Source organism: Siniperca chuatsi, linkage group LG3 (genome assembly GCF_020085105.1).
Source record: "Siniperca chuatsi isolate FFG_IHB_CAS linkage group LG3, ASM2008510v1, whole genome shotgun sequence".
Taxonomy (NCBI): domain Eukaryota; kingdom Metazoa; phylum Chordata; class Actinopteri; order Centrarchiformes; family Sinipercidae; genus Siniperca; species Siniperca chuatsi.
The window spans coordinates 27509760-27525620 of record NC_058044.1 but is presented as its reverse complement, the minus strand read 5'-3'; the positions used below and the strand labels follow the sequence as shown (position 1 = coordinate 27525620).

At 40.2% G+C, this 15861-nt stretch overlaps 1 protein-coding gene across 1 annotated transcript; it reads left to right on the top strand.

Moving 5' to 3' along the window:
• The first annotated feature begins 4 nt into the window (after nucleotides 1-4).
• On the top strand, nucleotides 5-10895 carry LOC122870626. Its single transcript, XM_044184952.1, has 8 exons — nucleotides 5-806; nucleotides 3040-3158; nucleotides 3440-3548; nucleotides 3818-4986; nucleotides 7811-8105; nucleotides 8182-8324; nucleotides 8513-8621; nucleotides 9390-10895. Exons 1-8 carry the CDS (start codon nucleotides 542-544, stop codon nucleotides 10595-10597), a joined length of 3417 nt encoding a protein of 1138 aa, XP_044040887.1. The 5' UTR covers nucleotides 5-541; the 3' UTR covers nucleotides 10598-10895.
• Nucleotides 10896-15861: the final 4966 nt, after the last annotated feature.

Below are 15861 nucleotides of genomic sequence, written 5' to 3'. Positions count from 1 at the left end.
CTCGGAAGTGCGGTTGTTTACGGAATCAAGAGGATGCTAGCCCAACGGAAAACAATTTGTAACATTAGCTAGATTACAGCTAAGCAGTTGAATTACTTGTGCTACCAGACCCATCTTGCACTAAATGTAAACTATATGCAGGTTAAATATGGTAATTTTCTGTTTCCGATAATTGCTTATCTCATAGTGTTCTGAATCTGTAACGTTAACTCTGAATCAAAACTAGCGCAGCAAGCTAGCTAGTTGTCGTTGACATTACAAGCAACTCTAAAGTTTGTTTAACATTAACTTAGGTTTGGTGTGATGGAAGTAACCAAACGGTAAATGTGGACCGACCAATATACGTCTACAACCTGTTTAACGTTACCTCCACTGAAAACCGAGTTTAAGAAACTGGCACATCCAGTTTAAAGAGACCGACGTTAGCTGTGCCCGACAAATGCCTCTACACTAACGTTACACACGCCAGTCAAAACTTGCATTCTCTACAAGTGTACTGAAAATAAAAGACTGTCCGGAGTTATCACACAGTGTTGGTATAATGGCCGAGACTATAGTAACGTTTCAGTCGCAACTTTCTGGTGTCATGGAAACGGTCTTCAAAGCTGCCATGTATGAGATCACCCGGCTGGTGGAGGACAGTTTTTTGGAAGAGGTTACACGGTGCAGGGACCAGGTCGAGTCCCTGAAGAGGCGACTTAAGTGGTCGGAGGGTCGACGTAAAGAAAGAGAGGGTGACAGGAGAGGGAGATGTATTGACTGCGGAAGAGTCGGTGTGTCCGGTGAGGAAGAACCCAGAGCGACAGGTGAGTCTATCTGGTGTTACTCATCTATATTCAGCCACTATTAATTCCCAGTACCTTGATTACCGAACCTGGCTGAGCTCTTTTTGAGTTGAAAAAGTAGGAAATCCCAGATGATGGGGTCCTAGAGAATCATCTTTAGTGATCGTACACGTGGGGGGGAAAATAGGAAATTAATTAGATTAAGTCAACAAAGGTGCTCTGCAACAGCTTTAAAGCTGCCCCAATCAATATTTTTATATAAACAATGAATTAAATCACTATGTGTAGTGTGAAGGGGTTGCTTGTAGTGACAAACCCACAGATAGTTACCAACCAACTCTTCAGGTCTCTGTCTTTGAATGTCACTGTTTTGTACATTCTCTCCGCTCTCATTAACTTGGCTTTCAGCAGCAGCAGGCAGCTGTTAAACTCAGCCCAACCTCAGATTCCTATTTAAGACTGTGGAGCAGTTAGTTAAGCCTGCCTCTCCTCGTGCCCCTGCTGATTGTGATGCTGATTGTGAAAAGTTTCTTTTGCACTTTGTTGGAAGTGTGGAGTTAATAAGATGTGGTATCACCAGCAACATATCACTAAGCTTGTTCAATGATGTTTTTATCACCTCAGAAATATGGCAAAAAATCTGATCTATTTTAAATCTTATTGATGCAGACAACTGTTGTACATGCTTTTATCTCCTCACGCCAGTCTGTTCCCTTGTCTTAGTCAAAATGCTTTGAAACGACTGCAGACTGTACAGAACTCTGTACAGAACTTTAACCAGGACCAAGGGGTACGACCACCTCACACCTGTTTCAGCCTCTTTACATTAGCTCCCTGTTTGTTTTAGCATTAATTTTAAGATCTTATTGATTACTTTTAAGGCTCTTCATGGCCTGGCTCCAGACTATATTTTAGACCTTTTAATTCCTTATGAACCTTCACGTTTTATGAGATCTTCAGGCAGGGGTCTTATGGCTATTCCTGAGTCCAGGATGAAAACTAAATGGGACAGAGCTTTTGCCATCAGTGCCCCGAGGCTCTGGAACAACTTGCCCGAAGAAATTAGGTTGTCTGAGTCAGTGTCTTCGTTTAAGTCTCGTCTCAAAATACATTTTTATCGCAAAGCATATCCTGGTCTTATCTGAGCTGTTTATTTTATTGTTTTTATGTATTTTATTATTCACTGTGGTATTTTATTTCTCTCTCTGTGAAGCACTTTGTACTTTGTTTTGATAAGTGCTCTAAAAATAAAGTTTTATTATTATTGAAAGAAAACGCTCTGATACACCAACTGTACACTACCTGCCCAGCACCAAACGGCAGACAGACAAAGTTAGCAATGAGCTGGAGAACATAGATGAGCAGTTAGCAACTAAACAGCCAGATATTTCCCTCAGGAGTTCGTTGAGACCAAATCACAGCTTAAAGGAGAGTGAATGTTGGACTTTTATCATGTGGCCAGAAACACGACTCCAAATGAATGCTAACGTTGCTCTGTGTTCGCTGTATGTGTAAAGAGGCAAACAATATGTTAGCAAATGTTTTGTTTACAACTTGTTGTATGCGGCCCGCAAGTGGCCAAAATCAATTATGCTGCTTTAAATCTGCAAAGATTAATTTTTTTGGCCACTTGAGGGCAAAGGCAACAAGCTATAAGCACATAATTGACATATTATGACTTTCAAAAGTGATTTGGACTCGTGTTACTGTCCACCTTGCAAATAGAAGTTCAATATTTACTCTCCTTTTAGCTCTGTTTTTGGTCTCTACCAACTCCTGAGGGAAACATCTGTCTCTTTAGCTGCTAAATGCACTATGTTCACCAGCTAGTCGCTAACTTCGTCCACTGTTTGGTGCTGGGCAGATAGTTTTTTAGGTAGGGTTTTTAGAGCTTTACACTGATTACAGCTGCCTGTTGTGGCCTAAAATGATGCGTGAACCACAACAGTAAAGCCAGAAAACCAAAACAATGAACTGAAAGTCATTATAAAGCTTCGTAGAGCTGAGGGGAGCTGCAGATAATTCTCTATGGGTTCATCACTAAGAGCGACCCCTTTCACACAACACATAGTCATTTGAGCTATATTTATTATAAAAATATTGATTGTGGCTGTTTTAAGTATCTTAAAGTGATACTCCACCCAGGTGGAGTATGACCCATCTGAGTCTTTACAAATCCTTCAAATGCAAATGGCGATAGCCACGCTCTCCAGTTTATAAAAAACAAAATGTTTTTCCCGATCTTCTGCTACAGAGAAAAGTCTTAAACAAGAGAATGTGCTACAAGAAGAGATAAATAGCTCCGAGGGCACTGATGGAGAGACACCTAGTCATGAAGCGGAAGAGACCCACAGTGCCATGAAGGCCCCACAGGTAGATGACAGTTTATTGCACTATTTGAGCTTCAGTAAATTAGGTTTAAATGTTTAAAATGTGTTTGTCAGCACAGTCAATGACAATTTCATTGTAATACACTTCCCAGGAGTCAAGTAGTCTCTGTAATATTTTTCAGTATTTTCTTTGTTGTGTACATTTGAAATGCTTTTGCATTAAATGAGACCTGCCTGTTGATCTAATGCCAAGCCTATGGTTTCTCTTGAGGTGAGTAGAGTTAAACTTCCTGTAGTAATGGAGTCTTTGTACTTGTCTGCCAGTCCACAGGTGTACAGATTGAAAAGCTGGATAGACTGCTCAAGGAGGAAGCCCTTCAGATCACACCAGAAACTAATGAGTCCCAAGAGAGATGGGGAGTCACTTTGGAGGGTCAGTCTATTAATATATGCAGATTCAGAAAAACTATTTTTTGAAGGGAATTTTAAGCATATTAATATTTTCATTTTGAGTCATATGTTATTATATAGTCATTTCTACTGTACAGGTTTATTGGAAAATTATAAACCAGATGATTCACATTCTTAACACTGGCTTCAAAGTAATTATTCTCAGTATTAATATGGTAAATGTGTCATTGTAGTCCCTGTAACCATATTTCCATATCTGTTTGAAAATCTTTTCCTCCTCTCATTGGCCAGAAACAGAGGCATCAGGTCTGCCGGGGCCCAGTAAACGTTACAGTGACCAGAAGATCTCAAAGTGTCATGTGAACTGGGAAGCTGGCTTTGACCAGAGGCCAGAATCAGGCCATGATGGACACTCAGGTGACCCATCTGAACCGCCTTTCCAGAGCAGGTATGGTATGGAAGACTTGGGTGGCTTTGACAAGACTGGCTATGGAGACGGCAGTATGATAGACATGGGTAACTTGGATGGGTTACAAGGATCACCATCCCACCTGGGTGAGGATCTGAGTTACATGGGGCACTACGAGGGCGATGTGGAAGCACCAGAAAGAGCCGAGCATCAAGCTTACCAAGCAGGCCTCCCACGGAATAGAAGCGGCGCGGTGGGTTCACCTGCAGGCTCACCCTCAAGGACTAACCATGATGTAAGTGGAGAGTTCAGCTGTTTATTGATCAATGAAGAAGGGTATCTACAGGACCAGAGTATCTTGTACCCTGAACATGTGTCTGGTGATTTGGGCGGCAGGTTGAGCCTCCAGGGGCAGGGCATTCGCCCTGACCCATCTTTAGACAGCACAGAGGATATGTATGGACCCTCAGATGCGTACAGTGATACCTTAAACCTGGGAGAGAGGTTGCAGCATCAGGCAGGAGGGAGAGGAGGGAGGAGACACACCTGTAACCACTGCTCCATGTCCTTCCCTGATTCGGCCTCACTAAAGGCCCACAAGCAGACACACAAAGGCACTGGACAAGTGCCACCATACTCCTGCACCCAGTGCGGAAAGACTTTCACTCAAGCCTGTAACCTCAAAGTCCACCAGAGGATTCACTCGGGGCAAGGGCTCCACCTCTGCAGCCATTGCGGTAAAGGTTTCCCTTCTTTCTCTGACCTAAAGGCACACAAGTGTGGCCAAACAGGTGACAAACCTTACTGCTGCACTGTATGTGGGAACAAGTTCAGCCGTCTCTGGAATCTGAAGTTGCACCGGAGAATTCACACACAGGAAAAACCTCATCGTTGCACCATGTGTGATAAGAGCTTCACACGGGCGGACATATTGAAGGTTCACCAGCGCACCCACACGGGGGAACGCCCATACTGCTGCGCTGTCTGTGGCCTCAGCTTCAAACGGCTGGATCATCTGAAATCACATCAACGCAAACACATGACAGATCTATAAACTAGGGAAGTCTCAGGAGAGAGTATTGAAAAATGTTTTTATCTCTTCTCTTTAATTAAAAAATAAAGTCTTTGTTTTTTTATTGAAAAGCTTTTTGTTGGTATGAAAAGAGAACAAATATGTCTTATTTGTACCCATTCATTGCTGCATATTTTGTTACTGAACAAATACTCACTTTTCGTAAAATTGAAAAACGGCTAAGTAACCTTATCTTTGTGATTACATTACAGATTCAAAATAAAACTAAAAATGCTGTCTGTAAATGTTTTCTATAAATGAAACAATTGAGACCAAAACTATGCCTTTTAATCCCATTTCCATTGCAACTTTTATGCATTTTTTATCAATGCAAAACTTTTTTTTTCTTTAGTAGAAAATTACATTTGGTCATTGGACCTGCAAAGGATAACAATTGTTTTTATTTTATTCAAGGTCCAAGCTTTATTTTCCAATAAATTGTATTGCAGTACACAGTGAGGGTGTGTATTTTCACAGGATTACTTTCATTTGTTCAATTTTTTATTTAAAGTCAATAATTCACTGTAAAGTGAATCCCACGTGGCAACAGGAAAAACAAAGGGTATTAGAAAATTCCTCTTATTACAGAACTCCCCCAAAATAAGTAAAACACGTACATCAACCACTGCCTGAATTATATTTTAATGTATTAAGCCTGAATTCTTATCTAGAGCAAATGTATATGAGTCAAACAGGCGTTTTGATTTGTTTGCCAAAAGGCAGGTAGGGAAGATCAAAGGGCAGCATAAGCTTAAAATGACATGATAAGATTTATTGTGCAAAGTGAGGAGAGAGACCAACCCTGGCAGTAAAGACACGTCAGGGTAGCATGATCAAGAGTTTGGAAGGTAACAAGGAAAATCTTTGTAGGGCTCCAAAAAAAAAAAAAGAGTGCTCTAGGTGACATTCCAGTGGTTTCTCTTTTTCAATAACGGGTTGATCAGAAACCTCCCTTTTGCCAGAAGAAGATATGAAAGGTGGTTGAGAGGAGAGAAGTCAGAGGTGGGTCTAAAGGGTGTCAGAGAGGGATCTTCATATCTATTCGGTCCATATCTCCAAAAAGGATTGATAAGATGTCAAACCCTTTTTCCTGAAAGAGGAAGAGAGGGGGATCAAGAGAATAAAAAGAACATGTCTGTGGTTGGAAACATACTGGAATTTAGAGAGGTAAAATGTTGATTAACCAATAAACATAAACATAGTCAACGATGTTTAAAAACATCCATCAAAGCAACTTACTGTATGTGTGTTCAGAATCAGAAATACTTTATTGATCCCCGAGGAGAAACTCTGCCTCTATCACGTCAATGCACACTTGAGAATAGAAGGAATAGAAGAACTAAGCAAATCAAAATACAATACACTATAATACAGGCCAGATAAATTAAGTACAAAGTGGATATAAGTATAAAAGCTAAAATAAGTTTAAGTACTACAAAGTAGTTTAAGTGGATTTACAGGTTGATAAGTATGTATGATATAATAATACAATGTAATAATATAAGTAATAAGTAATAGTGCAATATTGAGTACTGTCAAGTTAAGTGTAGCTTATTAAGATGATTATGAGACGGTGGATATTGCACAGCAGTAACAGTAAGTATAAATAAGAATAAATATCATTCTTGGTTTAATCCTTTATAGGACCAGCTAGGGACTGTCTGTGTGGCGTTTGCATGTTCTTTCCACAGTAGTATGAGGTTTGTCTGGGTGTTCCAGATTTCTACAAAATACGGAAAATGTAATTTCTCTGTCAACCAATGGACATTGTCCCTTACAAACTACTAAATGTAATAATTGGTAAATTAAAAGCATCTGATAAATTTCCCAAGGGGATAATAAAGTACAGAGGTAACGTATCTACATATATTTGGTAACCTAATATAAATATGTAGTATCACAAACTTCAATGGAAATGATGGAGAATAATGTTTGAACTCTTAAATTTGAACATTTTAAATTGGGTAGCGTAAAATTTTTTTTATCACACTTTTTGCCTCCTTTCAGTCAAGCATTGTAGGAGACAGTGGTGGTAAGGGGTCATGATATGTTGTACAGTAGCTGACAATCATTCCTGTTTTAAACAGCAAGCTTAAAAATTGACTGCTTGGCGCAGCCTATGGGTTTCACTCTAAAACGCGTTTTGTTATTCACAGTTTCCGTTAAGGCCACCGTACTGCGTTGTGAATGACGTCACGAGCAAAAACAAGACCCACAAGCGATTGTTAAAAAGCTAGCTCGGTTAAATGAAACAATTGAGGCCAAAGCTATGCCTTTTAACACGTGCACGTGAATTTGCTTTGTCAAACAGTTATTACTCGTGGAATCCATACACCCACGTGTAAATAGACCAACACGTTAGGCTTGACTATGGTTTATATAATTCGTAGTTGTGTACGATTTGTTGACAGTTTGACGCCGTTAACGTTAGTTAGCATACGAATGCTACCCTTAAGCTAAGGAGTCACGTTAGCTGTCTAGCTGACAGTTCAAATTGACATAAAGGCGATTCGTGTCGGTAACCTAGCTCGTTGGGCATCGTTAGTCCAACCTTAACGTTTATAATTGAATGAATATCTGTTTATTGCGCATTACCTGGAGTACCCACAACAACAAGTGGATGTATAGTTGAAAAGGGACTGCTCTGCGATAATGATGTACAACCTAAACAACCTGTGGTAGCATTTTCCAAGAAAAAAAAAAAACTTAAAGCAGAGTTCTTCTCCCTCACTATTTTTTCTTCTTCTTCATAAATACACGGAATTACGTTGTGTAACAGTCTTTAGACACGGGACCCTGACAGTGTATCATGTCGGACCTTGACACCCTCGTTGTCACTTTCCAGACCCAGCTCTCGGATGTGATGGAGACTGTGGTAAAGACAGCCATGTATGAGGTCACCAGGCTGGTGGAGGACGGCTTACTGGAGGAGGTGAAGCGCAGGAACCAGGAGGTGGAGTCCCTGAGGATGCAGCTGCAATGGGCTGAAAGAAAATTAAGTGAAGGAGGGAAAACTGGGAAGTGTGTTGACTGTGCCAAGGATGATGTGGAACTGTCCAGTCACACTGCAGAAGAAAGGCCCAAAGAACAGCATGATGGTAAGAACAGACAGACATTATTTAGGTATAAAAAGACAGTATTATGATATACTACACAAGTACTCCTTTTTTTCAGACATTTCGAGGGGCTGTGGTGTGAAGAAAGAGGGTGACTCTGTGGAAAGATGGACAAGAAGCCTCAGACAGGAAGTCACAGCAGAGTCAACACAGACAGCAGACAATCCTACAGCCACTCACAGCCCTGAGAGGAAATCACAGGTGGGTCACAATAAGACTGTCTCAGAGCAGAATTACTCCGTCAGCGATGCTAGATCAGCGTTGTTCTGAGAGGCTTTATGCGTATCTGCTCTGACAGGAAAATTCTGCACAGAGCATCCAACTACAGTAACAAATCAAAATGAAACCATAGTCTCAGATTTATCTGATGTGTTTTCTGTGCTGTTCAGACAACAGAAGAAGAAGATGTGTTGCCAGCGGTGGATGTGAAGGAAGAAGAAGTGAATAAGCCGTCTTGTTCTTCTGTTCATTTGGGAGGGTGGAGTGGTACCCTTGATGGTGAGTATTGTGCTGTGTCACCTAGGTCCATTGTTTTCCTTGCATATTAAGTTTGGACATACAGTATATCTCTGAAGAAATATGAAACGTAACATTAAAAAAAATAACTTATTCTCTTATAAATATAGTGAAGCGCCATTGTCCTGCACACTTGGCATAAATAACAGCTAACTAGCTCTCCTCCTGCTGATTTCAACATGGATTTGTTGTTCACAATGTAACATTATCAGGGAAAAATAATATACTCACACACAGCCAGGGGAGCTACTGGATAACGTTAGCTAGCTAATAGCAAGCAGCTGGCTACACTGTTTAAATCTAATGAGCGCAACATATTTGCGAAGTCCGGCCAGCAAGCCCTTTGTGACTGAGGGGATAGATGGACTGGTACCACAGGAACATTTCAGAATCTTCATATTTTTCGTGGGTCTCGCGCTGAATAGTCAGCCAGTGATAGTCACTATAGTAACAGCATGAGAAGATGCGCTCCGCTGTAGTCAACGCTCGGTTCAGTTTGTCATTTGCTAAGCAATAGTTATACATACATACACATATACAAAAATCCCTTTCGTCCCGGAGGCGTCCCAGGGAAGATCTCTGTTCGTCCCAAACACATTTTCTATTGTCCCCGGGACGACGGGACACCATTAGTCTCGAGCCCTGTCTCTTAGCTTCTGTAATAAATATAATTAGTTTATCAGTCTTCTTACATAGGAAGAAAAAGGCAGTTGAAGCCATTAATATAACCTGTTTCCATTAATTCACTAGGTGAAGCGGGACCTGAATCCCACAGCGCTACTGAGATTTCTGAGGCACAACCAAAACAGACTCAAGAGAACAGTGAGGAATTATTGAGGAATATCATTAAGCAAGACCCACAGATCTCTACTGCATATGTCTTTCCTGAAGAGCAGGAGGAAATACACATGGCTACAGATCCATCTTTAGAGGTGGACAGTGGTTGGGATGACCTGAATGTCACAGCTGGAGTGCTGCAGAATCACAGACTTTCAACAGAAAAGGACAGTGATCCAGCCAAAACTAGAGGTTCTCTAAAGCAAACAGAACATGAGCTGTCCAACTCTGTCACAGCAGATGTTAATGTTCTGGATATCCCAGGTGGAGATCAGATTTCATCCTCCACGTCCCCTGAGGCAAGACTGCAAAACAGTGATACTTTGGGTGTGACAATCAAGCAGGAGGTTATTGTCGATTCTGATGGGTGTGTGGAAAGCAAGCATAAAGAGAAGAAAATGACAAAGTCTGGGATGGCATCTTTCTCATGTTCAGTAAAACAGCACAGGGTGAGTTCAGACGCACTCAAGCAGAACCACATTTCCCATAAAGCCAATGTGCAAGAGGTTATGAAACTGCATTCCAAAGTGGGTGCAGGTCTCAGATTGCAAGCTGCTATACAGCACCTCCACCGACCGATGAAAAAGCCCTCTCACACGCTCTCGAACAGCACCACAGCAGCACTGTCTATAGCTCACTCTCAGGTTATAAACTTAAATCCCCTCAACAGAATTCCCTCCACATCTAAAGCCGCTCCTCTTCCTCCACTCTCAGTCCAGCGAGTTCACCTGGGTGACAAACAAGCCGCAGCACATAGCCGAACGGGTGCGCCATGGGTCAGCATCAGAACCCAACATCAGTCTACAAACTCTCATCACACCAACCCCTTACCTCATCCAGACTCTCACCCTCACGCTATCCCCAGGCACTTCCTGCGCTGTGGCCAGTGTGGGAAGTGCTTTCCCCACCCCAGCAACTTGAAGGCCCACTTGCAGACTCACACAGGTGAGCGGCCTTTCTGCTGCTCCCTCTGTGGTCGCAGCTTCACCAAGCTGAGCAATCTCAAGGCCCACCGACGGGTCCATACCGGGGAGAGACCATACTGCTGCTTGGCTTGTGGGAAACGTTTCACCCAGAAATGTAACCTGAAACGCCACCAGAGGATCCATCTTGATGTATGATGATGGACAGCCAGTGAGAAAAAGACGAATTTGGTGTGTTTGTTTCTTTTAGATCAAGATGCTACAGTGTTTCCTTTGCAATATAATACAGTTGCCATGGTGCATTGCATTCTTGTATACTCATCTCTTGAAGTGATAGTCCCGACTTCTTCCCCTTCATTCTAGAAAGGTTTGTCTAGTAACTTACGAAGGTGTTATATTGTTATTAAAGGGATGAAAAGCAGTGTGTTGTTGAACTGTATCATCCACAGAGATAGGTCAATTGTCACTTTTGGTCAATAAATAACTATTTATTCTATGAATACTCAAATTCTTCCATTATATCAATTGCCCCATGCTATGAGCACAAAAGCACTTACTGTATATCTGACCATGGATCAGGGACCGTATTTATCAACCTGCCGAAAGTGAAATTTAGGACTTATGTGAAAGATAAAAGTAAAAATTCTTCACTTTTACTCAAACTCACAAACTTAAATCTATAAGTCATTTACTGAATAACTTAAGATAATACTTTTATTTATTAAATTTAAGAGAGCTCCAGAGGTCTCTTAAGTTGGTTAAGAGTAGATGCTAGATGGCTGCTGTACAGAAACAGGTGAGCACACACCTTAGACATGTTCATCATTGGTCGTGACTTATGATGAATAATACGTCAGTGGAAGCATTATACTTCAGAACAGTGTAGTTTTAGCTTATTTCCATTTAATTCAAGCATTTCATAGGATGGTACACCACTTTTTCTGTTTTGTTTTTAAAAATTTGGTTGTTTATTTCTATGTATTTATATATTATAAATATATTAGATTGTTGTTAATTTCACATGTTAATTGCTACTGTAGATATTAAGGGTGAAAATAAAAATAAAATGAGATTTTTAAAAATATTTAAATTGCAGATTTTTTAAAAAAAAGAATGAACAATGAGGCAGATGTTTGGTAATTCCTGGTCACTGATTGGTTATTCCTTATTTTTAGGATTCATACTTTTTTGATAAATTTTACAATATAAAAAAATAAGCATTTTAATTCATAAATCACATGACAACCCCCTTTAAAACCCAAAACAAAACAAACAAAAAACCATACCCACAATTGCCAATGATTAATCTTGTTAACTCTTAAAGATTATGTGGCTAAGATTAAAGGCAAATTTATTTGTAAAGCACATTTCAACAACAAGTCAATTCAAAGTGCTTTACATAAAACATAAAAGCAACATAGGACAATATAAAAAGCCATTTAAATACATTTAAAAAGAGTTAAGTAGAGAATAAAAGATAAAACAGGAGAGTAAAGTTTACAGTGCAGTGTAAGAAATTAATCATAATTTGATTTAATAAAAGGCAGTGTCAAAAAGAAAAGTCCTCAGCATTGATTTAAAAGAACAGAGTTTTCTAGGAGTTTGTTCCAGATATATAGTGCATAAAAACTGAACGCTGCTTCTCCATGTTTAGTTTTGACTCTGGGGGCAGAAAGCAGACCCAGATGACCTGAGAGGTCTGGATGGTTCATAATGTAGCAGAAGATCAGAAATGTACTCTGTCTGAAATTCAGGTCTGAGTGCATGACTACACCAAGATTAATGGCTTGGTTTGTGGTTTATAACATTACTAATTGAAGCTGAGAGCTACTTTTAATCATTCCTCCAAAAACCTTGTCTCCAAAAACAATTATCTAAGTTTTATTTTTGTTTAATTGAATTGAAGAAAATTCTGGCACATCCATTTGTTGATTTGTTCAGTACACTTACTCAGCGCTTGTATGGGATTATAGTCCCCTGGGGATATGCTTATGTAAATTTGTGTGTCATCTGCATAATTTTGGTAATTTATTTTGTTGTTTTCCACAATCCGAAGCCATGGGAGCATGTAGTTGTGTATGTTAAACAGAAGAGGCCCCAGAATGGAACCTTGGGGAACTCTACATGTAATTTTTGTCCGCTCAGATGTGTAAATACCTATAGACACAAAGTAGTCCCTGGTCTAGTAATATGTTGTGGTCAACCGTGTCAAATGCAGCAATGAAATCCAATAGTACCAAGATTGAAATTCTGCCACTGTCTGTGTTTAATTGGATGTCATTGAAGACTTTAACAAGAGCAGTCTCAGTGCTGTGGTGTGCTTGAAAACATGACAGGAAGACATCAGTGCAGTGCATGCAGTTTTCAGGGCCTGTGGGAAGACACCTGAGAGAAGAGACATGTTGACAAGATCTGAGGCCATGCAATTAGAAACATTTAAAAAAAAAAACCTGTTGGCAGAATATCAAGGCAGCAGGAGGAGGATTTCAGATGTTTTATAAAGTTTTTAAGGTTGATAAGATCAAATTGTGTCATACTATTTGAATTGATTTTAAGTGGTCACAGGGACAGCACATAACCTGTACCTGGTATGGAGGCACTGACTGCCTGTCTAATTTTCTGGATTTTGTCAGTGAAGGAGGAGGCAAATTCATTGCAGGCCCTGGTAGATAGAAGTTCAGAGGTTACTGACACAGGAGGGTTTGTTAGCCTGTCGACAGTAACAAACAAGGCATGTGCATTATTATTGGTTTTGGCAATAAAGGACTGACCTTGCATTTCTCAGTTCCAAATTATAAATGTGAAGTCTGTCTTTATAGTTGTCATAATGAACCTGGAGATTTGTTTTTCGCCACCGGCCTTCAGCTTTACGACACTGTTTTTTCTATTCTTACCAGCATGGCATTTCTCCATGGAGATCTTTTCTTACCAGAGACAGCCTTCACCTTAGTGGATGCAATGGCATCAATAACATTTGTAATTTTAGAATTGAAATTATCTACAAGCTCAATGACTGAAACCCAAGAGAGGGTGGGTGTGGAAGAGAAAGTCATCACAACTTTAGAAATATTCCCACCCTTGGAGATGATTAAGTCCAGAGTGTGTCCCTTGTTGTGTGTGGGCTCCGACACATGCTGTGTCAGTCCATAGTTATCAGGAACACAACACAGTTCTTTAGTTCCTCTCTCCAATGGATTGTAAACATGGATGTTAAAATCACCATCAATGACTCCACAGTCAAAGTCAATATAGATTATAGACAGCAGTTAAGTAGTCATCAAAAAGGTTTGCACAGTATTTAGGTGGCCTGTAGATATTTAGATATATAGCTTGAGAAGAGGAATTCAACTGAAGAGCCACATATTCAAAACAAGCAAAAACATTTAATAACGCTAAATTCAGTGTGTTAAAAGCATCATCTGCCACATTTTTTGTAACAGGCTGTGGCTGACAAGGGACGGAAGCGATTTGCAGAATCATTTGAGTGCTTCCTGTTTCTTAGCCGATTCAACATTCTTTTTCTATTACCTATCAAGACAGGAAGTGAGAAAGCTACCGGCACACAGGGCCCCGGCTTATCCTTGGAAGTGTCCTGAGTGCCATTAGCCTTGTAACCTGGACCCGGCAGATATCAGTTAGAGCTTGCTGTGTTTTGTACAGCAAGCAACTGGACATGCTGTACTTTTATCAGCCTGGGGAGACAGGATGATTCTGAGGTTGCCGAGGGGGGGATTTGAATTGCTATCATTTCAAATAGTATGACACAGTGGGAGGAAGGGGAGTCGCCCATCTTTATATACAGGTCTAAGGTTCACAATAATAATAATACTAATTAAAGATGCAAGCGGCAATGATCGGGGGTCCAAGCAGATTGCGAGAATTTGGATGCTTGTTTCAATTGACAAGCAAAAACTCTTGATTTTCCCTAAAATAATTAATCGTGGACATCACTATATGCTGATGCTCTGTTGAGGCAAATAAATCTACTTTCAAGCATACTTACATTTGATGTAGCTTATGATCTTTAGTCAAGACGTGTTTCACATGACTACATGTGTTGATATTTTGATAAAAATTAATTGGCTTGTATAATTGAAATGGATTGATTTTTGAAATTTCTTCAACAGCTTAAGATCAGTGAAGTCTGTAGATGATCCTGACTAAAGCTGGTAAGGACTCAGCCTTGTACACACTCTACCAGGTGAGCTACTGCGGCGCCCCAGCTTAGCGGTTTCTGACGAGATGTCGAAAATAAGATTTTGAGAAAATTATGAAAAAAATACCAAAATTTGACATTGTTAGAGCACCACTTGCAAATGACTTGAGAGATTAAAATGATGAAAGAATTTTGACTCTAGGCAAAGCCATTTTTGAGATTATTGCTTCGCTGCTTGGACCCCTCATGATATTAATATTAACAATAATACTAATAATAATAATTACTACAAATATAATGACAGTCTTTCTCACTTCCACAAGAATATTAGACACTTAAGTTAAAGACACACTGTCTGTTTTATAACTCTTTGTCCTTTAGTTGTTATATACTACTACTGTGCAGAAAAGAAACTCAACACACAGATATGTGGGTCAGCCAAAAGTGAAAACTGGTCTCAGACTGGACACCAGTATGAAAACATGGCCGACAGGAAAACCTGATCATGTGACAGAGACTCAGTCAGACAGGGCTCTTCACTGTGCAACTAAAGCTCCACCTCTTCTGTACACATATATACACTGAGGACAGCACATATGATCAGAGCAGAGAGCAGACAGGCAGAGCGATGGGCAGAGTTATGGGCAGAGAGACGGTCTACCTGGACATTGATCACCTGTTGGTGGTGTTGCTATTGCTGTTGAGCTCAGGTAGGACTCTGCTTTAAACATGTGTTATTATTCAAATATTTTTTATTGGATCTGGGACAAAATCAGTATGGGAGGCCAATTAGGGTGAAAACATTCGTGCACACATGCACTTAAAATGTTCACACCCCCCACCACCTTCACACACAGCAGGATATAGGCCACTTGTGTGCATGTTAAATTATTTTAGTGCTCCCGGAAGTTATCTCAGTGTAACAGGAAAGCTTAGATTCAGAGCGCAACCTGGACCTACATGGCTTTACGTGTTGTCCTTTCAAAAGATGAAGATGCAGTTATTACTATTAATTGTAATCTGTAATCAGCCATGTGTTACTGCTAATATTGACGAAATTCATGACTAGAAACCGCCACCTCCTGTCCCAACTTTCAAAATAAAAATCAGGGCGAACATGATAAAACATGGATTTGTGCGCGAGTGATGTGCCTTGTAGTGACATATTGTGTATCTAGGCAACCATATGCACAATTAATCATGTGCTCACAGATTTAGGAACAAAATTTAGTTCAACATCCCTAAACCTATAGGGAGAGAGATTTATTTCACGTCACATTAGATTTTTGCTCATCACCTTCATATA

Excerpts from the sequence above, each read along its gene's own strand:
- LOC122870626 (XM_044184952.1), top strand. The coding sequence starts at position 542 with ATGGCCGAGACTATAGTAACGTTTCAGTCGCAACTTTCTGGTGTCATG. Across the intron at positions 3,549-3,817 it reads ATGGGGAGTCACTTTGGAGG|AAACAGAGGCATCAGGTCTG; the intron begins GTCAGTCTATTA and ends CTCATTGGCCAG. Across the intron at positions 8,622-9,389 it reads GTGGAGTGGTACCCTTGATG|GTGAAGCGGGACCTGAATCC; the intron begins GTGAGTATTGTG and ends TTAATTCACTAG.